At 44.6% G+C, this 19,912-nt stretch overlaps 1 protein-coding gene across 5 annotated transcripts in view; it reads left to right on the top strand.

Annotated features, from left to right (window-relative positions):
- Window positions 1-19,912, top strand: part of LOC127574550 (BTB/POZ domain-containing protein KCTD1) — a 116,978-nt gene that overhangs the window by 83,824 nt on the left and 13,242 nt on the right. For 4 of the 5 annotated variants that reach the window (XM_052023625.1, XM_052023624.1, XM_052023623.1 and 1 more), the window contains 2 exons: window positions 10,843-11,021; window positions 17,469-17,613. In XM_052023625.1, the coding sequence (XP_051879585.1) occupies window positions 10,858-11,021; window positions 17,469-17,613 (309 nt within the window). In that variant the 5' untranslated portion in view covers window positions 10,843-10,857. The remainder of the gene's footprint in view (window positions 1-10,842; window positions 11,022-17,468; window positions 17,614-19,912) is intronic. The other variant, XM_052023626.1, reaches the window with a different exon arrangement.

The raw sequence follows: 19,912 nt of genomic DNA, 5'->3' as shown, positions 1-19,912 counted from the left end.
TAACTGCTATGCTACCGTGCAAGTCAGTGCTTCTCAGCGCTACCGTGCTTCTCGGCAAGTCAGGCAGCATCTGTGTAAAGAGAAACAGTTAACGTTTCAGGTCCAGGGCTTTTCATCAGAATGAGATCCCAGACTGGTTTGTCTTCCCGCAGATGCTGCCTGACCTCCTGAGCATTTTCAGTTTTGATTTCAGATTTCCGGCATCTGCATTTACTAGCTCGGTAGTGTTGTTTATTTTGGTTTGCGCTGCTGACAGGGCAGCTCTCCCTCAGTGGGTTGTGAACCCATTTGCGTGAATCTTCTGAAGTGTCCATGGTGTTGTGCAGCATGGAAACAGGCCCTTCGGCCCATTAAGTCTTTGCTGACTGTCGATTACCCAATTACTACATTTACACCACACTAAATCCTCTTGTTATTCTCCCCACATTCCCACCAACTCCTCCCCCTCCCCCAGATTCTACTACTCAACTACACACTAGGGCTAATTTACAGAGGCTAATTAACCTACCAGCAGGCGCGTCACAAGACAAAGGAGCAGAAGTAGGCCATTCAGCCCATCAGGTCTGCTCCATCACTTCACCATGAGCTAAACTATTCTCCCATCTAGCCCCAATTCCCGGCCTTTTCCCCATATCCCTTGATACCCTGACTCATTAGATACCTATCAATCTCCTCCTTAAACACCCCCAATGATCGGGCCTCCACAGCTGTACATGGCAACGAATTCCATAAATCCACGACCCTCTGGCTAAAGAAATTTCTCCTCATTTCTGTTCTAAATGGGTACCCTCTAATTCTAAGACCATGTCCTCTTGTCCTGGACTCACCCACCAAGGGAAACAGCTTGGCCACATCTACTCTGTCCAGTCCTTTCAACATTCGAAATGTTTCTATGAGGTCCCCTCTCATTCTTCTGTATTCCAATGAATACAGTCCAAGAGCTGACAATTGCCCCTCATACGTCAGCCCTTTCATTCCGGGAATCATCCTTGTAAATCTTCTCTGAGCCCTCTCCATCTTTGGACTGTGGGAGGAAATTGGAGCACCCAGGGAAAACCCACATGGTCACAGGGAGAACGTGCAAGCTCCGTACAGACAGCACCAGAGGTCGGGATTGAACCCAGGTCGCTCTAGCTGTGAGGCAGCAGCTTCATTAGCTGCACCCCTCTGCCACCTAGTGGGGCATGAACCCATGGGTTCCCATTGCAAAGGCAGGAATGTCACCAATGAGACTGCATAACAGCAAAGCTTCTATTCAGCCACTGTGTAGGATGGTGACAGAAAAGTTCAGAAAAATATTATCTTCTTTAAACTAAAGTCAAAGTCGAGTTTATTGTCATATGCACAAGTCCATGTGTGCAGAGGTGCATTGAAAAACTTACTTGCAGCAGCGTCACAAGCACAGAGCATCACATAAACAGGATTCACAAGAAAAATATAAATTATACACAATTTTTACAAGAAAAAACACAATCAGAACAAAAAAAACAAGGTCCATTTTAGTGCAAAATGGTCATCGTGTTGCTAAACTGTAGTGATTAGGGTTGAGCCAGTTGGTTCAAGAACCAAATGGTTGAAGAGAAGTAGCTGTTCTTGAACCTGGTGGTGTGGGACTTCAGGCGTCTGTACCTCCTGCCCGATGGTAGCTGCGAGAAGCTGGCATGGCCTGGATGGTGGGGATCTTTGATGATGGATGTTGCCTTGAGGCAGTGCCTCCTGTAGATACCACCGATGGTGTACCGCAAGTTAATTCAGTGGACAATTAATTTGTGGTTATGATCTCTACAATGCAGGGTGGTGTAGTGGTTATGTAACTGGACTGTAATCCAAAGGTGTGTTTGAATCTCACCACAGCAACTAGGGAATTTAAATTAAATCAATTAAATAACTCTGAAATCTAAAAACTGGTCTACGTAATGGTAACCAAGAAGTTATCGAATTGTCATTAAAACTATCTGGGTTACTAATGTATCTCTGAGAAAGAAATCTGCTGATCTTAACCAGTTTGGCCTTTGTGCAGCTCCAGACCCAACGCTGAGACTGACTTCTGACAGTCATAGAGCCATACAATGCGGAAACAGGCCCTTGGGCTCAACTGGTCCATGCTGACCAAGGTGCCCATCTGAGCTAGTCCCATTTTCCTGCCTTTGGTCCATATCCCTCTAAACTTTCCCATCAATGTACTTGTCCAAATGTATCTTAAATGTTGTTATTGTACCCGCCTCAACCACTTCCTCTGGCAGCTCGTTCCATATACTCACCACCATATACATGAAGAAGTTGCCCCTCAGGTCCTGTTTAAATCTTTCCCCTCTCACTTCAAACTGATGCCCTCTAGTTCTTGGTTCCCTCTCCCTGGGGAGAAAAAACTGTGTGCTTTCACCCTATCTATGATTTTATACACCTCTGTAAAGTCGCCCCTCATCTCCTACTTTCCAAGGAATAAAGTCCTAGCCTGCCCAACCTCTCCCTGTAACGTTCCCTCAAGTCCTGGCAATATTCTTGTAAATCTTCTGTGCACTCTTGCCAGCTTAATGAAAGTCCTTTCTATAATAGAATGACCAAAATTATGCACAATAAGTGTGGCCTCAACAATGTCTTGTACATCTCCTCTGCTTGGAGGCATTTGGGGATAGACAATTAACGTTGCCTTTGTCATAGATGTAAGTATCCCCAAGAATACACAAAATAAATAATTCTATTTAAAAAGTGAAGCATCTGTGTAGAAATTTGGAAACATAGTGCAAGGTAAGGCTGCTAATGATGTATGTAGAGCTCTCTGTCTAATTAATGTGCAAATGCCACAGAGATTATGAAAAGCATTTACATCACAGGCTAAACCACAAGTAGAGTTTTGCATCAGTTGTGAGAACATCAAACGGTACAGCGCAGGAATAGGCCATCGGCCCATAAGGTCTGTGCTGACCATGATGCCAAATTAAAGTAAATCTCTATCTGCCTGCACGTGATCCACATCCCCTCCGTTCCCTGCATAATCACGAGTATATCTAAAAGACTATTGTATCTGCTTCCACCACCACCCCTGGCAGCCTGTTCCAGGCACCCAACCACTCTCTGTGTAAAAAAAAACTTGCCCCACACATCTCCTTTAAACTTTTTCCCCCTCACCTTAAATGCATGTCCTCTAGTACTTGACATTTCTACCCTGGGAAAATGATTCTGTCTACCCTATCTGTTCCTCTCATAATTTTATAAACTTCCATCTTTGAGAAGACTATTAGTAACCTGGAAGAGTGATTTATTCAGATGGTTTTGGTCCTCCTTAGAACAGAGTTGGTTGGGGGTGCGGGGGGGATTTAAACAGGTTGTTCAGAACCACGTGATTCTGTTAGTATGTACATGGATAAAAATTTTAAAAAAATAACTTTTTCAGTTAACAAAATCAAGTTCTGGGAGAAATTTAGAGCTAGGAAGGGGTAGTTGGTGCCGTTTTGGTGACTAGTAGTAGGATTGGTGTCCAGAGGACTTGGTTCAGTTTAATTGAAGGGGAGAGGAGGGGGAAGGGCCAGCGGGAAAATACTTTTGCACAGCGTGTTGTTATGATCCAAGTTGCACTGCCTGAAGAATGGTGGAAGTAGATTTGACAGGAGCTTTTGGGAGAGAATAGTTTGAAGAGGAAGTTTTGCCAGTGTTGGGGTGTGGCAGGGTTGTTGTGTGGGATCACCTGGATCGCTCTACCCAACAAACACCAGCAAGGTGGAACAAATGGCTTCCTGTGTTTCTGTAGTGCCTACCCGTCTCTCATCTGTGCACTCTCTCTGGGGCATGTGGTCTAATTCCCATTTCTTCCCCAACCCCACCGCCACCATTTCTTCCGCCGATTGTTCTGCTGTGTGATGTAATCTCTCTGCTCCCACTTTAATCATAGAGCCATACAGCACAGGAAACAGGCCCATTGGCCCAACTCGTCCATGCCGACTGTGTTGCTCAGTGAGCTAGTCCCATCTGCCCGCGTTTGACCACAGCCCTCTAAACCTCTCCTATCCATGGACTTATCTCGATGGCTTTTAAACATTGCTAATGTGCCCGCCTCAACCACTATTCCTGGCAGCTCATTCCAAATACGCAGCACCCTTTGCGTGAAGAAGCTGCCCCTGATGTCCCTTTTAAATCTCTCACCTCTGATCTTAAACCTATGCCCTCTTGTTTTTAGCTCCCCCTCCCTGGGAAAAAGAGTATGTGCCTTCACCCTGTCCCTCATGATCATATACACCTCAATCAGGTCACCCCTCAATCTCTACGCTCCAAAGAATAAAGTCTCCTTGTAACTCAGGCAACATCTTGGTAAATCTTTCCTGCGCTCTTTCTAATTTAATAACATTTTCCTATAACAGGGTGACCTAAACTGTGCACGATACTCCAAGTGTGGCCTCACCACGTCTTGTATAACTGCAACATAACTTCCCAACTCCTATACTCAATGCCTGACTGATGAAGGCCAGCATACCTGTGATGCCGCTTTCAGCGAACTATGCACTTGCACTCCTAGGTCCTTCTGTTCCGTAACACTCCCCGGGCCCTACCATTCATTATATAAGTCCTACCCTTTATTAATCTTGGTTAATAAAATCTTAAGTGCAAATTGCCATCTGTTCTACTTGCTTTGATTTGCAAACTCGTTACGTAAACCATGCTAAATGTGGCATCCCAGCACCCTAATGCATTGACAAGTTTCACTGGCTGTGCTGAATGAGTGCCCACTTGGTTGTTAAGCTGTGACCTTGTTCATTTCTTTTGACTTTCATTTTATTTTTACTTTTTTTAAACTTCAAGGTGCATGACAGGCAGAAGCTGCAAAGTGAAATTTATATCAACCAAAAGCTGCAGGAGAAATAATGTCCCACACTTGCCTGCAGTGAAATAGTGAATATTGAATGAGACCTCTTTCTAATATGAAAAATAACTCCTAGGGAAATATTTCAAGGTTTTGATCAGGCTTTTCTTGAAAAGGCGTGAATTTAATATTAATAAAGCAACAGGAAGTCTGGAAAACAGTCTAAAACAGAAGAGCTGCACATTTTTAATGATTACTGCACAGTTAAGCATTTCCCTAGGGTTACATCAGGAATGCAAGGGTTAATGTGTGAACACGGAGTGCCAACTTCTCTGGAGTGCAAGGGGTTAACTGAGGGTTGGGAATGACAGGTAGAGAAAGAGGAGCTATTTCCTAAGGTTGGGATAACTCAGAGCAAAGGAGCAGAACCTTAAAATCAGTGGTGATGTCAGTAATAACTCCTTACACAAAGGGCAGTGAAACCTACCCCACCCCCACCGAAGTGCTGAAATAAGACCATAAGATATAGGAGCAAAATCAGGCCATTCGGTCCATTGAATCTGCTCCGCCATTCAATTATGGCTTTCTTTATCAACCCCATTCTTTTAAATTTTTAAATTTTATTTACAGCATGGTACCAGGCCCTTCTGGCCCAACGAGTCCACGCTGCCCATTTAACCCAATTAACCTACCCGTATGTCTTTGGAATGTGGGAGGAAACCAGAAGCACCCGGAGGAAACCCACGAAGACGCAGGAGAACGTACAAACTCCTTACAGACAGCGACGGGAATTGAACCCCGATCGCTGGCGCTGTAATAGCATCGCGCTAACTGCTACGCTACCCTGCCGCCTTCTCCCTGTAACCCTTAACCCCCTTACAGTCACAGTCAAAAACCTATCAGTCTCTGCCTTAAATGCACTCAATGACTTGTTGCCACAGAGGGCTGTGGAAACCGAATTTCACAGATTCACCACCCTCTGGCTGAAGAAATTCCTCCTCATCTCAGTTCTCCACGTACAGCAGTGGAGCCAGATCATTGGAGGCGTTTAAGGAGGAGATAGATAGATATCTAATTAGGGTATCAAGGGATATGAGGATAAGTCCGGAAATTGGGGTTAGAATAGATTTTTTTCATTGTCCCCCCCCCTCCCCATTTCTCATTTCTTTTTCTTTTTTCCCTTTTCTTTGGAGCAGACTCGATGGGCCGAATGGCCCTACTTCTGCTCCCTTGTCTTGTGATCTTGTAAAGGGACGTCCCTTTACTCTGAGGCTGTGCCCTTGGATCCTAGACTCTCCCACTGATGGAAACATCCTCTCCCACTGATGGAAACATCCTCTCCCACTGATGGAAACATCCTCTCCATGTCCACTCTATCCAGGCCTTTCAGTATCCGCTCGGTTTCAGTGAGATTTCCCCCCAACCCCCCCATTCTTCTGAACTCCATCGAGTACAAGCCTAGAGACATCAAACGCTCCTCATATGTTAACCCTTTCATTTCTTGGGATCATTCTTGTCACCTTCCTCTGGGTCCTCTCCAGGGCCAGCACATCTTTCCTTAGATAGGGGACCCAAAATTGCTCACAGTATTCCAAATGCCAGTCTGACCAATCATATGGAAAATATCAAAACTGAGATTGATGGATTTTATTTTTGTTGAGCAAATTTATTGTTGCAGAATCAGAGAAGCTAAACTCAGCCATGGTCCATGTGAATTATGGGACTGGTTTCAAGGAGCTTAATGCTCTCTGTCTGTGTTCTTTTGCTGTGATTTATAAACCAGACTCCACTGGATTTATGTAGGAAATAAGCTGATTAAAGCAAACCTTTAAATAGTATCTTTGACCTACATTACAGCTCCTGCATGATTATAGCCTTCAGCAGTTTGGATAAAGGGATGCCTTTTCCCCCCCATTTAAGGGTCTTCATGCCTTTGCATTTCAAGATTCAGACTGGATCACCAATTTAGGTTTAACCTGAGATTCGCATTCACTTAGCTTTGCGTTAGACGCTACATCGTACTACAGGGCATAGGTTTAAGGTGAGAAGGAAAGATCTAATAAGAACTTGAGGGGCAACTTTTTTTTTTACATGAAGAGTGGTATCTGTGTGGAATGAGCTGCCAGGGGAAGTGGTTGAGGCAGGTACACCAGTTGAACAGATACATGGATTGGAAAGCTTTAGAAAGTTATGGGCCAATGCATGCAAATGGGGCATCTTGGTCGGCTTGGAACAAAGGGCCTGTTTCTGTGCTGTATAACTCTATTGACTCTATCATGACACATTAACAAACAAGGGTCTGGCAGATGGAGTACAATGTTGGTAAATGTGAGGTCATCCACTTTGGAAGGGAAAATAGAAGATCAGGTTATTATTTAAATGTGTGAAAGATTGCAGCCTGCTGTTGTGCAGAGGGACCTGGGAAGTGCTTGTGCATGAATCGCAAAAGGTTGGTTTGCAGGTGCAACAGGTTATCAAGAAGGTAAATGGAACGTTGGCCTTCATTGCGAGAGGGATTGAATTTAAGAGCAGGGAGGTTATGCTGCAACTGTACAGGGTACTGGTGAGGCCGCACCTGGAGTACTGCGTGCAGTTCTGGTCTCCTTACTTGAAGGATATACTGACTTAAACGGTGCCGAGGAGGTTCACCAGGTTGATTCCAGAGATGAGGGGTTAGCCTATGAGGAGCGATTGAGTCGTCTGGGACTATACTCGCTGGAATTCAGAAGGAAGAGGGGGGATCTTATAAAAACATATAAAATTACGAAAGGGATAGATAAGATAGAGGCAGGAAGGTTGTTTCCACTGGTAGGTGACACTAGGACTGGGGGACATAGCGTTAAGATTCGGGGAAATAGATTTAGGATGGAGATGAGGAGAAACTGTTTTTCCCAGGGAATAGTGAATCTGTGGAATTCGCTGCCCAGGAAAGCAGTACAGGCTACCTTATTAAATATATTTAAGACACAGTTAGATATATTTTTGCATAGTAGGGGAATTGAGGGTTATGGGGAAAAGGCAGGAAGGTGGATCTGAGTCCACGGCCAGATCAGCCATGATCTTATTGAATGGCGGAGCAGGCTCGATGGGCCAGATGGCCTCCTCCTGCTCCTATTTCTTATGTTCTTATGTAACTTGTGCAGAAAGTTATCTTGGCCACAGGTATCTGACGTACACAGGGGTGCATTACAGTGATCAAATTCAAAGCTGAAATTGTCATCTGCACAAGTACATGTGTGCACAGGTGCAATGAAAAACTTACTTGCAGCAGCATCACAGGCACAGAGCATCAAATACACAACATTCACAAGAAAACCGTAACTTAAACATAAATTACACAAGAAACAACACAATTAGAACAAAAAAGAAGTCCATTGTGGTGCTAAGTGGTCATAATGTTGCTATACTGAGGTAGTGATTAGGGTTGTGCCGATTGGTTCAAGAACCAAATGGTTGAAGGGAAGTAGCTGTTCTTGAACCTGGTGATGCAGGACTTCAGGCTTCAGAAGATGGCATGGCCTGGATGGTGGGGATCATTGATGATAGATATTGCTGCCTTGATGCAACGCTTCATGTAGATACTGCCGATGATGTGCCAATGATGTATTGGGCTGACTCCAAGCCACAGAAGTATCCATGCAAGAGTAGTTTGTATCTGGCTAGTGTGGAGGACACAGCCACCCTCTAGGTTCTTGTCTCCTTAGGCATTGCCTCAGGATCAAGGAGGACTTGCTTCCACTCCATTTCTGAGGTGAACCCAATGTGGAACCTAGAGGTGAGGCAGGAGGTGCTTCAAGAGATAGATGAGTGAGCGGTTGTCCATTCCTTCCACCACTTCAACTGGGTTCCATGTGTTTCTATCGGAGAGGTGGTGCCTCAAGAAGGCGGCATCCATCACCACCCAGGACGTGCCCTCTTCTCATTACTACCATCGGAGGAGGTACAGGAGCCTGAAGACCCACACTCAATGTCTCAGGAACAGTTTCTTCCCCTCTGCCATCAGATTTCTGAATGGTCCATGAATACTACCTCGTTATTTCTTTTTTTTGCACTATTTATTTATTTTTGTAATTTACAGTAATGTTATGTCTTTGCACTGTACTGCTGCCACAAAACAACAAATTTCATATCATCTAAGTCAGTGATAATAAATCTAAATCTGAATCTGATCTGATTATTGGTGCCTTATTGGTACTCTATCTCCATTTGAAGCAGTCATGGACCAGGGGTTCCTGTGACTTGGTGAGGATGTTATTTTTTTCATGAGACTTTTGAGAACGTCCTTGAAGTGTTTTATCCATCCCTCTGGAAACTTCTTGCTATTGGAAGAGCTTGGAATGGCGTGACTGTTTCAGGAGTATGGTGTTGGGCAGAGGGGTCCATCATTGGAACTGGCTGAGCATATTCATGGTTTCTTCTGTGGGTGTTGACATTGGTTTGCCTATCCTGCTGTGATTATCATTAGCTCCTGGATCAAGAGCCCTGGAATTCCCTCCCAAACCTTCCAACTTCTCTTTCCTCTTTGTAAATCATTCCCTTAAACCTGTCTATTTGATGAATGTTTGTAAATGTGTTTGATTATTTTCCTCTGTATGGCTTTATTATCAGATTTCTATTTGTTACATTTATGGTGGTTATTTACTCAATAATATCACTCAACCTGCTGGAGGAACTCAGCGGGTCAAGCAGCATCTGTGGGGTGGGGGGGGGCAGGGGAGGAGATGTTGGTATGAGATAATCTGTAGTTCCCACCCCCACCCACAGACGCTGCTCCACCCACTGAGTTCCTCCAGAAGATTGCTTGTTGCTCCAGACTCTAGCATCTGCCGTCTCTCGTGTCTCCACAACGTAATCACTATGCGACTGTACCCCACGGATGCAGGTATCCTGGGTGGAACTCTTCTATCTGTTGTCTATTAGTTTCTAAACTGACCATGGCTTATGTTAATGATTGATGCAGGAGGGGGTAAAATTTGTTCAGTTTATTATGTATTGATCTTCAGATGTGAAATACTCTGTAATAATATAAAAGTATTGTATAATAAACAGTAAAGAAATAGGCCGTGAGGCCCAACTGCACTCTGTTGGTGGTTCTACTCCATACAAACCTTCAGTCACTCTCTGAATATTCAGTGCCTTTACACACTCTCCAAAGTGTGTTTATCCAGCTTCCCCTTTTAACCTCTTCTTGTGGGAGAGAGCTCCACGCTCCTTGAAGAAGTCCCCAGACTGTACAACATTCAGCGGTCCATCACGGTGGATTTGGTTACGGATCCACAGAGTTTTGCTCCAGAATTGATGCATTTCTGTAGCAGTACTGAGGGAGCACTGTGCTGTCAATGATGCGGTTCTCCAACTGAGAAGTAAAGCTCTCTCAGACAAACATTTAAAAAAAATTCCATGGGCACCATTTTGAACAACAGGGGAGTTCTTCCTAATGTTATGGGCCAATGATATTCCTTTAATGCCCAGAAGAATTGTATATCCATTATCATATTGCTGGGAGATGCCCATGCACAAGTGTGTCCTGTGTTATAATAGTAAAATGCCAATGAAATAATATGGAATATTGTAAAGGTCATGGAAAATGCTCCAAAAAAACAAAACTGAGTTATTTAAATTGTGTTCCTTGGACGTCCATGATTGATCTTTTCAGCGCAACTGATTGCAATATCTTGTGTGTGTCCAGAAATCCATTGAGATAAGGTTTGGAGGTTGACCTCACTTTGAGCTGGTGTCTTTCTGGTCCCTTTTCTCACTCTTTAGTCTCAGGTTTATTTAACAGCTGTAAATCCATTCGGGGTTGCTGTTGGTGAAGGGTGTCCTTGGTACCGGTGCAGTCAAAGAGTTACTGGTTTCAGTGGCACTTTTCCAAAAACAAAAGGTCTAATGTAAGAAAAATATGAAGGGAGTCTTGAGTGGACTGTGCACGGATTCTATGTGTTTGTGCTCGGTCCTGCCATTTTAAGTACTGGAGTTCCCTTACTTTCAACCGCATTTCAAACTTAGCTGCCTGGCTTTGCCTTACTGTGACCTTTTCCTTCTAGGACAGTCGACGTAACATGTCAAGGCCACTGCTGACCCGGTCTCCTGTGTCCCCGCTGAGCAGTCAAGGAATCCCAACCCCGGCACAGTTGACCAAGTCCAACGCTCCCGTGCATATTGATGTAGGAGGTCACATGTACACCAGCAGTCTGGCAACTTTAACTAAGTTTTCTGATTCAAGGTAAATGGACTGCTGTGTTGGGGAGGGCGGTGGGTATGGGAATGTCTCCTTAAATTTTCATAAAGCTGTGTTGGGATTGGTGTTCATCACTCTGAGAATGAATTTCTGAATCCAGGCTGTCTGGTCTTTAGGATAATTAAGATAACCCGCTAAATCCAGAATGCAATCGATCTGGTGGCGAAAGTATTTTATTATTATTTAGTTTTTTTTGACATCTAATGCTGACAACTAATAGTCCAGATGAAGGTCTCGACCCGAGACATCGACTGTCCATTTCCCTCATGGATGCTGCCTGACCCGCTGAGTTCCTCCAGCATTTTTGCTTGTTGCTGCAGCACCTGCAGTCTCCTGTCTCTCACCAACGACCCATATCGTTGCAACATATTGTACTCAACGCCCTGACTGGTGAAGGCCAGCGTGCCAAACGCTGCCTTCACCACCCTGTCTACCTGCATCACCACTTTCAGGGAACTGTGTACCTGAACCCTGAGGTGTCTCTGTTCTACACTTCTACAATTATAGTTATCAGTCGCCACACATGGAAACATCACCACGTCTGTCTTGTCAAATCCTCTTTATTGTTTCGGTTAGTCTTCAGCCATAAGGGATTCTGTGCAGAGAGTGGGAGAAGGCATTATATTGTTAAAGTAAAGCACAGCAGATGTACTTTAAAACCTAAATAAATAAATTTATAAATGAGCAAATAGTTTTACAGGTTGTTTCTGACTGGGCTGAGTAATGACATGTGTCAGCTTTAGATATTAATATGTAATGTCTTTTAATATATCTGCCTTTTGCCTTGTCATAATGATGTATTAGATCTGCTGTGAACACTTAACAATTCCTAATGCAAAATAAAAACAAAAAAAATGAAAGCAGGAGTCAGTTATTCATCCCCTTGTCCCTGCTCCAATGAGATGAAACCTGAGCTTTTACCTCAGTGCCATTTTCCCGCAGTATACCTCATACTGTGAGCAATATTGGGCCCCATACCTGAGGAAGGATGTGATGGCCCTGGAGAGGGTCCAGAGGAGGATCACAAGAATGATTCTGGGAATGAAAGGGTTAACTTGTGCTGAGTTTTCTGGGCCTGTACTTCAGAAGGATTTGGGGGAGGGGCCGGAGGATCTCATTGAAACCTACCGGAACTGAAAGGCGTGGAGAGGATGTTTCCATCAGTGGGAGGGTCCCAGGATCCGAGGGCACAGCCTCAAAATAAAACTGAGATGAGGGAGGATTTCTTCAGCCGGAGGGCAGTGAATCTGTGGAATTCGCTGCCACAGATGGTTGTGGAGGCCAAGTCATTGGGGGTGTTTGAGGCAGAGATCGATAGGTTCTGCATTGGTAACGGGGGCGGGGGTTAAGGGTTATGGGGAGAAGGTGGGAGAATGGGGTTGAATAAAAAATCAGCCATGATTGAATGGCGGAGCAGACTCGATGGGCTGAATGGCCTAATTCTGCTCCTATTTCTTATGACCTTGATTTCCTGAATAACCAAAAATCTGTCTTGAATAAGCTCAGTGAGTGAGGCTCCATGGCATTCTTGGGAAGATTCACCCATTCTAGGTGAAGAAATTTCCCCTCAGCCTAGTCCTGAATCACTGACTCCTTATTTTGAGAGTGTGGCACTTGGTTCTGGAGACAGGGCTAATATGATCTCTGTATCTAAACTGTCAAGTCTCATAAGAGTTTGGTACATTTCAAATTCTTCTAAGCTCTGAATTTAAAGCCCAGTTTGCTTAATTAATCTCTCCTCACAGAGCAACTCCCCATTCCCAAGAATCAACCCCAGCAATTGAATATATTTGCAGAATTTTGTAACTATTTATAATCTTGCATCAACATTATCCTTAATAAAATCATATAATGTAGGAAATCCTCAACCTGTCAGGTAGCATCTGTGGGAGAGAGGAACAGATTTAGCATTTTGGATCGATGACCTTTCATCAGATGATGAAATCAAATCAATGATCTGATGAAAAGTCCTCAACCTGAAACATCAGCTTTCTCTCTCCGCAGATGCTGCCTGACCTTATGAGTGTTTCCAGCAATTTCTGTTTTATTTCAGATTATAGTTTCTTCTCATTTTCATAATTTTCCTTCACATTTACTGTTGCTCCTGCCAGCAAAACGAACCTGATCTCTCTAATCAAGCTCTCTGCGGTTCTGAACACCTCTATTAAGATTAAGATCTCTTTATTAGTCACATGTACATCGAAACACATGGTGAAATGCATCTTTTGCATAGAGTGTTCTGGGGGCAGCCCACAAGTGTCACCACGCTTCTGGTGCCAACGTAGCATGCCCACGACTTCCTAACCTGTACGTTTTTGGAATGTGGGAGGAAACCGGAGCACCCGGAGGAAACCCATGCAGACACGGGGAGAACATACAAACTCCTTACAGACAGCAGCCGGAATTGAACCCGGGTCGCTGACGCTGTAATAGCGTTACGCTAACCACTACACTACCATGCCTGCCTCCTTAGCCCTCCTTAAATCTCTCCTTAACCCTCTCGGCTTGTTCCCCGGTTCTCTGGAGAGTAATATGGTGGGTAGAGAAGTCAGTGCTACTACCTCACTGCTCCAACAGCCCAGGTTTGGTCCTGATACTTCAGTCAGGTTTGATCTGGTCCTGTGTGTGTGTGTGCGTGTGGAGTTTGCACGCTCTCCCTATGACTGCGTGGGTTTCCTCTGGGTGGTTCGGTTTCCTCCCACATCCTAAAGACGTGCTGGTGGCGAATCTCTGAAATTCTGTACCTCACGGAGTTTTGGAGGCTAGATTAATAGAAGTACTTAAAGCAGAGAGAGGTAATTCTTGAAAGACTGGGGGGCTATGGGGATCTGACACAGTGGGGAGGAGTTGGGCCTGAGGTAGATGAGTGATGATCATGTGAACTGGCAGGGCAGGCTTGAGGGGCTCCTAGTTCCTTAATTTGCATTTTTGTGGTAGGTTAATTGGGTACTGTTAATTACTTCTAACGTAGAAAATGCAAAAGAATCAAAAGAAGTTTAATGGGTATGCAGGAGAGAATAGCTTGCAGGGAAATTGGAATTGGTTTATTATTGTCACTTGTACCGAGGTACTCTGGAAAACTTTTCTTGCGTACCGTTCGTACAGGTCAATTCATTACAACAGTGCATTGAGGTCGTACAGGGGAAAACAATAACAGAATGCAGAATAAAGTGTTACTGTTACAGTTACAGAGAAAGTGCTGTGCAGGCAGATAATAAGGTGCAAGGTCATAACGAGGTAGATTGTGAGGTCAGGAGTCCACCTTATTGTACTAGGGAACAGTTCAATAGTCTCATAACAGGAGGATAGAAACCGTCCTTGAGCCTGGTGGTACGAGCTTTCAGGCTTTTGTATCTTTTACCCCGTTGGGAGGGGGGAGAAGAGAGAATGTCTGGGGTGGGGTGGGGTCTTTGATTATGTTGGCTGCTTTACCGAGGCAGCAAGAAGTGTAGACAGTCCATGGAAGGGAGGCTGGTTTCCCTGATGTGCTGGGCTGTGTCCACGACTCTGCAGTTTCTTGCGGTCACGGGCAGAGCAGTTGCCATACCAAGCTTTGATGCATCTAGATAGGAAGGTTTCTATTGTGCATCGATAAAAATTGGTGAGGGTCGACGGGGACATGCTGAATTTCTTTAGCCTCCTAAGAAATAGGAGAGGGAGGATGGGATTGGTTGGGAGCTGGTGTGGACCCAATGGGTCAAATAACCTGTGTTGTAATAGATAGCATGCTATTAAGAGTAAACAGCTCAATCTCTGACACATAACTCCTTTTATTGTTGGTACTGGGAATGGTTTCTCAATGGTCCATCAGAATGAAGAAAGGGTTCTTTGGGAGCCACTCAGTAGAAACGCAGTTAATAGGAACTGGGCTGGGGACCTTGAACATCAGTGTCACCAAACATTACCAATTGCAGTTCACACCCAGATGGAGTACTGAGTCCACATCAGGGCTGTGGATTGAATCCAATGATGGGTGGATTGTTCTCTGAGGAAGGACTAAGCATACTGTGTCCATACTCTCTTGAGTTTGGAACAATTGGAGGTGATCTCGTTGAAACATAACCCATTCATACAGGGCTTCACAGGGTCGATCCAAAGGTGATGTTTCCCTGACTGGGGTGTCTAGAAGCAAGAGTTCTGACTGAGTGACTAAATAGAAACCAATTCCTGTAGCAGGAGGACCCTGAAAGAAGGTGATTGGCAAAAAAAAACTAGAGTGGAGATGAAGATCTTCACACAGCGAGTTGTAATCTAGAACGGAGAACATTACAGCACAGTACAGGCCCTTCAGCCCACTATGTTGTGCCAACATTTTACCCTGCTCTAATATCTAACCCTTCCCTCCCACATATCTCTCCATTTCTCTATAATTCATTTGGCTATCTAAGAGTCCTCTTAAATGTAAGTGGCTATCTAAGAGTCTCTTAAATGTAACGTATCTGCCCCACAACCTCTGCAGGCAGTGCATTCCACACACCGACCACTCTTTGTGTAAAAAAAAACTTAGCTCTGACATCCCCCCTATACCTTCCTCCAATCACCTTAAAATTATGCCCCCTGTGTGAAGATCAGGGTGGTGACAGCAGATTCAACAGGTAGACTGACCATAGAGGTGGCTGGTCAGTAAATATTGGCCTGGAATACCTTCTGTATGTCTCTTTGCAAAAAACAAAGGAACTCAGCAGGTCAGGAAGCACCCATAGAGGGAAATGTACAGTCGATGTTTCAGGTTGAGACCCTTCATCTGGACTGGTGAAGAATCTTGACCCAAAATGTTGACTGTCCGTTACTCTCCACAGATGCTGCCTGTCGTGTGTTCCTCCAGCAGCTCATTCTTTGCTCCAGATCTACAGTCTCTCGTGTCTCTGTATGTCTCTTTATACTCACCTTGGCATTACTTCTCATTCAAAAGTCTGCATCTTTGACAGTAATGGAATGTTGGTGCTCCAGTCTCTGGAATGTGACCTGAACCTTCAACCTTGGATGTGAAAGTGTTACATAATCAATAACTGCTTTAGAGAGGCAGGGCATTAAACTCCAGAGCCTCTGCCCCTTCTCCAAAGCCCAGAGGAATGTTCTTTCATGTGTAGGCCACGTTTCCAATATTTCTCAACACCTTCCCCCATAAGAAGTCAGGCATTTGCTCGCTGCGAATGTACTGGTCAGAACTACTTGAATGAATGCAAAAATTTTCCAATCTGTCCCTCTGTCAGGAACCCAGAAGCTTGGAGCTTCTCTGGTCCCTCTTCAGGGTAGGTGGGAACATTATTTTTACTCACATTGAGTAGTTATGTTCCCATGTGATGTAACAGATTCAGTAGGAACTCTGAAAAGGAACTGGATAAACACTTGAAAATGGAGTTGGTCTAAGGGGAAAATGCAGGGAGTAAATTGTCAATGAACCTCACGTAACCTGGAGAAGTGGGTACAATTACATTAGAGAGACACTTGGACAGGTACATGGATAGGAAAGATTTAGAGGGATATGGCCCAATACCAAATAGGACTAGCTTAGGTGGGCAACTTGGCAGGAATGGACAAGTTGAGCCTGTTTTCCATGCTGTATAGCTCTATGACTCTATGGAGAAGGATGCAGTGTCTACATTAAGAGCACTGCATGCAACGTCATGGTCTCAACCATTACCAGCTCCATTGTTATTAGATAGGCAGATGAATTTCCGGGAGGGTGGATTTTTTCACCCAATAAAGAGTTGTGATCTGAAGGGTGTTTCCTGATAGCTTGGTGGAAGCAGATTTGGTGGATATTTTCCAGTGGTTGCTTCCTGTACTGAACGCACAAAGTCTTTCACAAACTGGCTGCCGGAAACTGTGGTGGAGGCTGATATGATAGGGTCCTTTCAAGAGACTGTTAGATAGGTACATGGAGCTGAGTAAAATAGAGGACTATGGGTAAGCCTAGTAATTTCTAGGGTAGGGACATGTTCAGCACAGCTTTGTGGGCCGAAGGGCCTGAATTGTGCTGTAGGTTTTCTCTGTTCTAAGTCACAAATGGCTTGAATGCATGCTTTATTAGTGTAACTTTATACCATACCATATCTGTTCTTCTGCAAGTATATGCCCATCAATGCAGTCATAGAGTGCTAGAGCACAGAAACAGGCCCTTCGGCCCAACTGGTCCATGCTGACCAAGATGCCCATCTAAGCTAGTCCCATTTGGCACCATTTGACCCATATCCTCTGAAACCTTTCCCATCCATTTACCAGTCCCAAGTGTCTTTTCAACGTTGTTAATGTACCTGCCTCAACCACTTCCTCTAGCAGCTCGTTCCAAATACAAATGAGTGAAAGAGTTGTTCCTCGGGTTGCTATTTAAATCTCTCCCTCTCACCTAAAGTCTCCAGTATATTCCTACGGTAAGGTAACTTTGTTTATCGTGCAGCCTTCCAACCCATTTTCTGTTTTGTTTTGTAGAATCGGTCGTCTATTTGATGGCACTGAACCCATTGTCTTGGACAGCCTCAAGCAACATTACTTCATTGACAGGGATGGACAAATGTTCCGTTACATTTTAAACTTTCTCCGAACTTCAAAACTCCTTATTCCTGACGACTTCAAAGTAGGTTGGCATTTTGAAAATTCCATGCGTACAATTTAAAATGCAGTTTAAAGTTAGTGACAGTATCAAGATATTCTCAATCATTTCCAATGGAATTAAATTCCCAGTGAGCTGTGTTCAATTTGGACTGTTGTGGGAAACAAGCAAAAACTAACTGCTCTATGTGAAAATTAGAAATAGTAAGGATGTCTACAGTGTACTAACAAAAAGGGAAGTAAAAGCAGATTCATTTGTAGCTTTCAAAAGGGAGAAGATCTATAATGCTATGGGAAATGAGCAAGGCATGTTGTGTCCAATTCTGGTCACCCCATTACAGGAAGGATGTGGAGGCTTTGGAAATGGTGCAGAAGAGGTTCACCAGGATGCTGCCTGGATTAGAGGGTATGAGCTGTAAGGAGAGGTTGGACAAACTTGGGTTCTTTTCTCTGGAGTGTTGGAGGCTGAGGGGAGACCTGATAGGTTCATAAAATTATGTGAGGCATAGAAAGGGTAGACAATCAAACTATTTTTCCCAGGGTAGAAACTTCAAATACTAGAGGGCACGCATTTAAGATGGGGGGGTTAAGGTGGGGGGGGGCGTTGTGGGGGGAATAATTTAAAGGAGATGTCCGGAGCAAGTTTTATTACACAGAGAGTGGGGGGTGCCTGGAATGCGCTGCCAGAGGTGGTGGTGGAGGCAGATACAATAGTAATATTCAGGAGGCTGTTAGATAGACACATGAATATGCTGCAGATAAAAAGCTGCGGATGCTGGAATCTAGATGAAAAACACGACGATGCTGGAGGAACTCAGCAGGCCAGGCAGCATCCGTGGAGAAAAGCAGGGGGTCAACGTTTCAGGTCAGGACCCTTCTTCAGGACTGAAGATAGGAAAAGGGGAAGCCCAATATATAGGAGGGAAAAGCAGAGCAGTGATAGGTGGACAGAAGAGGGGAGGTGGGGTGGGCACAGGGTGGTGATAGGTAGATGCAGGTAAGAGATAGTGTTGGGCAGGTGTGGGGGGAGGAGGGGAGAGCAGATCCACCGGGGGATGGGTCAGAGGGAAGGAGAGAGAGGAAATGGGCAGGGATATGGATCATGTGCAGGCAGAAGAGATTTAGTTTAATTCGGTATTGTGTTCGGCACAGCCACTGTGGGCTGAAGGGCCTGTTCCTGTGCTGTTCTGTTCTGTGTTCTACATGAGACTAAATGGAGAGTCGCTTCAAAGAGCCGACATGAGCATAAATCAGTGACATAAACGCTGGGTACAGGAGCAAGTCAGACACTAGGTATCCTGCAACAAGTGACTCACCCCCTATTAAACCTTTCCACCATCTGTACAGTACAAATCAGGAGCGTGATGGATCAGTCTCCATCTGCCCAGATGAGTACAGCTCTAACAACATCCAATGTTATCTGGCACAAAAAGCCTGCTTGATTGGCACCCCATCTACCAGCCTAAATGCTCACTCACTCCACCACCGGCTCACAGTGGCTGCAGTGCGCACCATCAACAAAATACACTGCAGTTACTCACCCTGGTTACTCTGATAGCACCTCCCAAACTCATGATCTCTACCACCAAGAAGGACAAGGGCACCACCAGCTGCAGATTCCCCTCCAAGTTGCACACCATCCTGGCAGAGAAATGTATCACCAATCCTTCATTTTTAGTCTAAATCCTGGAACTCCCTCCCCAGCAGAAGAACTGCAGAGGTTCAAAAGTGTGACTCACCACCACCAATCTGAGGGCTCGGTAGGTGGGCAATAAATGGTAATCCTAAAAGCCACCTTCCCTGCTGTGCCTTTATAATAACACACAAGGCTGGAAACACACAGGAAATAAGGGCTTTGTTACAACTTGGAACGTATGTGGAGAAGCAGTGGGAGGTGACTCATTGGAATTTTCAAGAGGGAATTGGATAAACAGTGTGGAAGGAGAGAAGTTGCACAGGTATGGGAGAGAGATTCCTATTCAGATCAGTTTATTGTCACATACACCAGGGTGCAGTGAAATTCCTTGCTTGCGTGAAGCTCACAGAGTATTGGTATTGGTTTATTATTGTCACTTGTACCGAGGTACAGTGAAAAATTTGTCTTGCATACCGATCGTACAGATCAATTCATTACACAGTGCAGTTACGTTGGGTCAGTACAGAGTGCATTGATGTAGTACAAACAGTGTACATGGTAATAATGAATACAGCAATAGATACAGCGACAAGTGCAAAGAACTACGGAATGGTGCAAAGTATAATAGTTAGACTGAAGTAGCGCAAAAAGAAATGCTAAAATGACGGTAACAGAAGAGGTAGAATTA

The sequence above is a fragment of the Pristis pectinata genome, chromosome 9, assembly GCF_009764475.1.
Source record: "Pristis pectinata isolate sPriPec2 chromosome 9, sPriPec2.1.pri, whole genome shotgun sequence".
In the NCBI taxonomy this organism is placed as follows: Eukaryota; Metazoa; Chordata; class Chondrichthyes; order Rhinopristiformes; family Pristidae; genus Pristis; species Pristis pectinata.
Note: the sequence above shows the minus strand (reverse complement) of the source record. Positions and strands in the feature narration are given on the sequence as shown.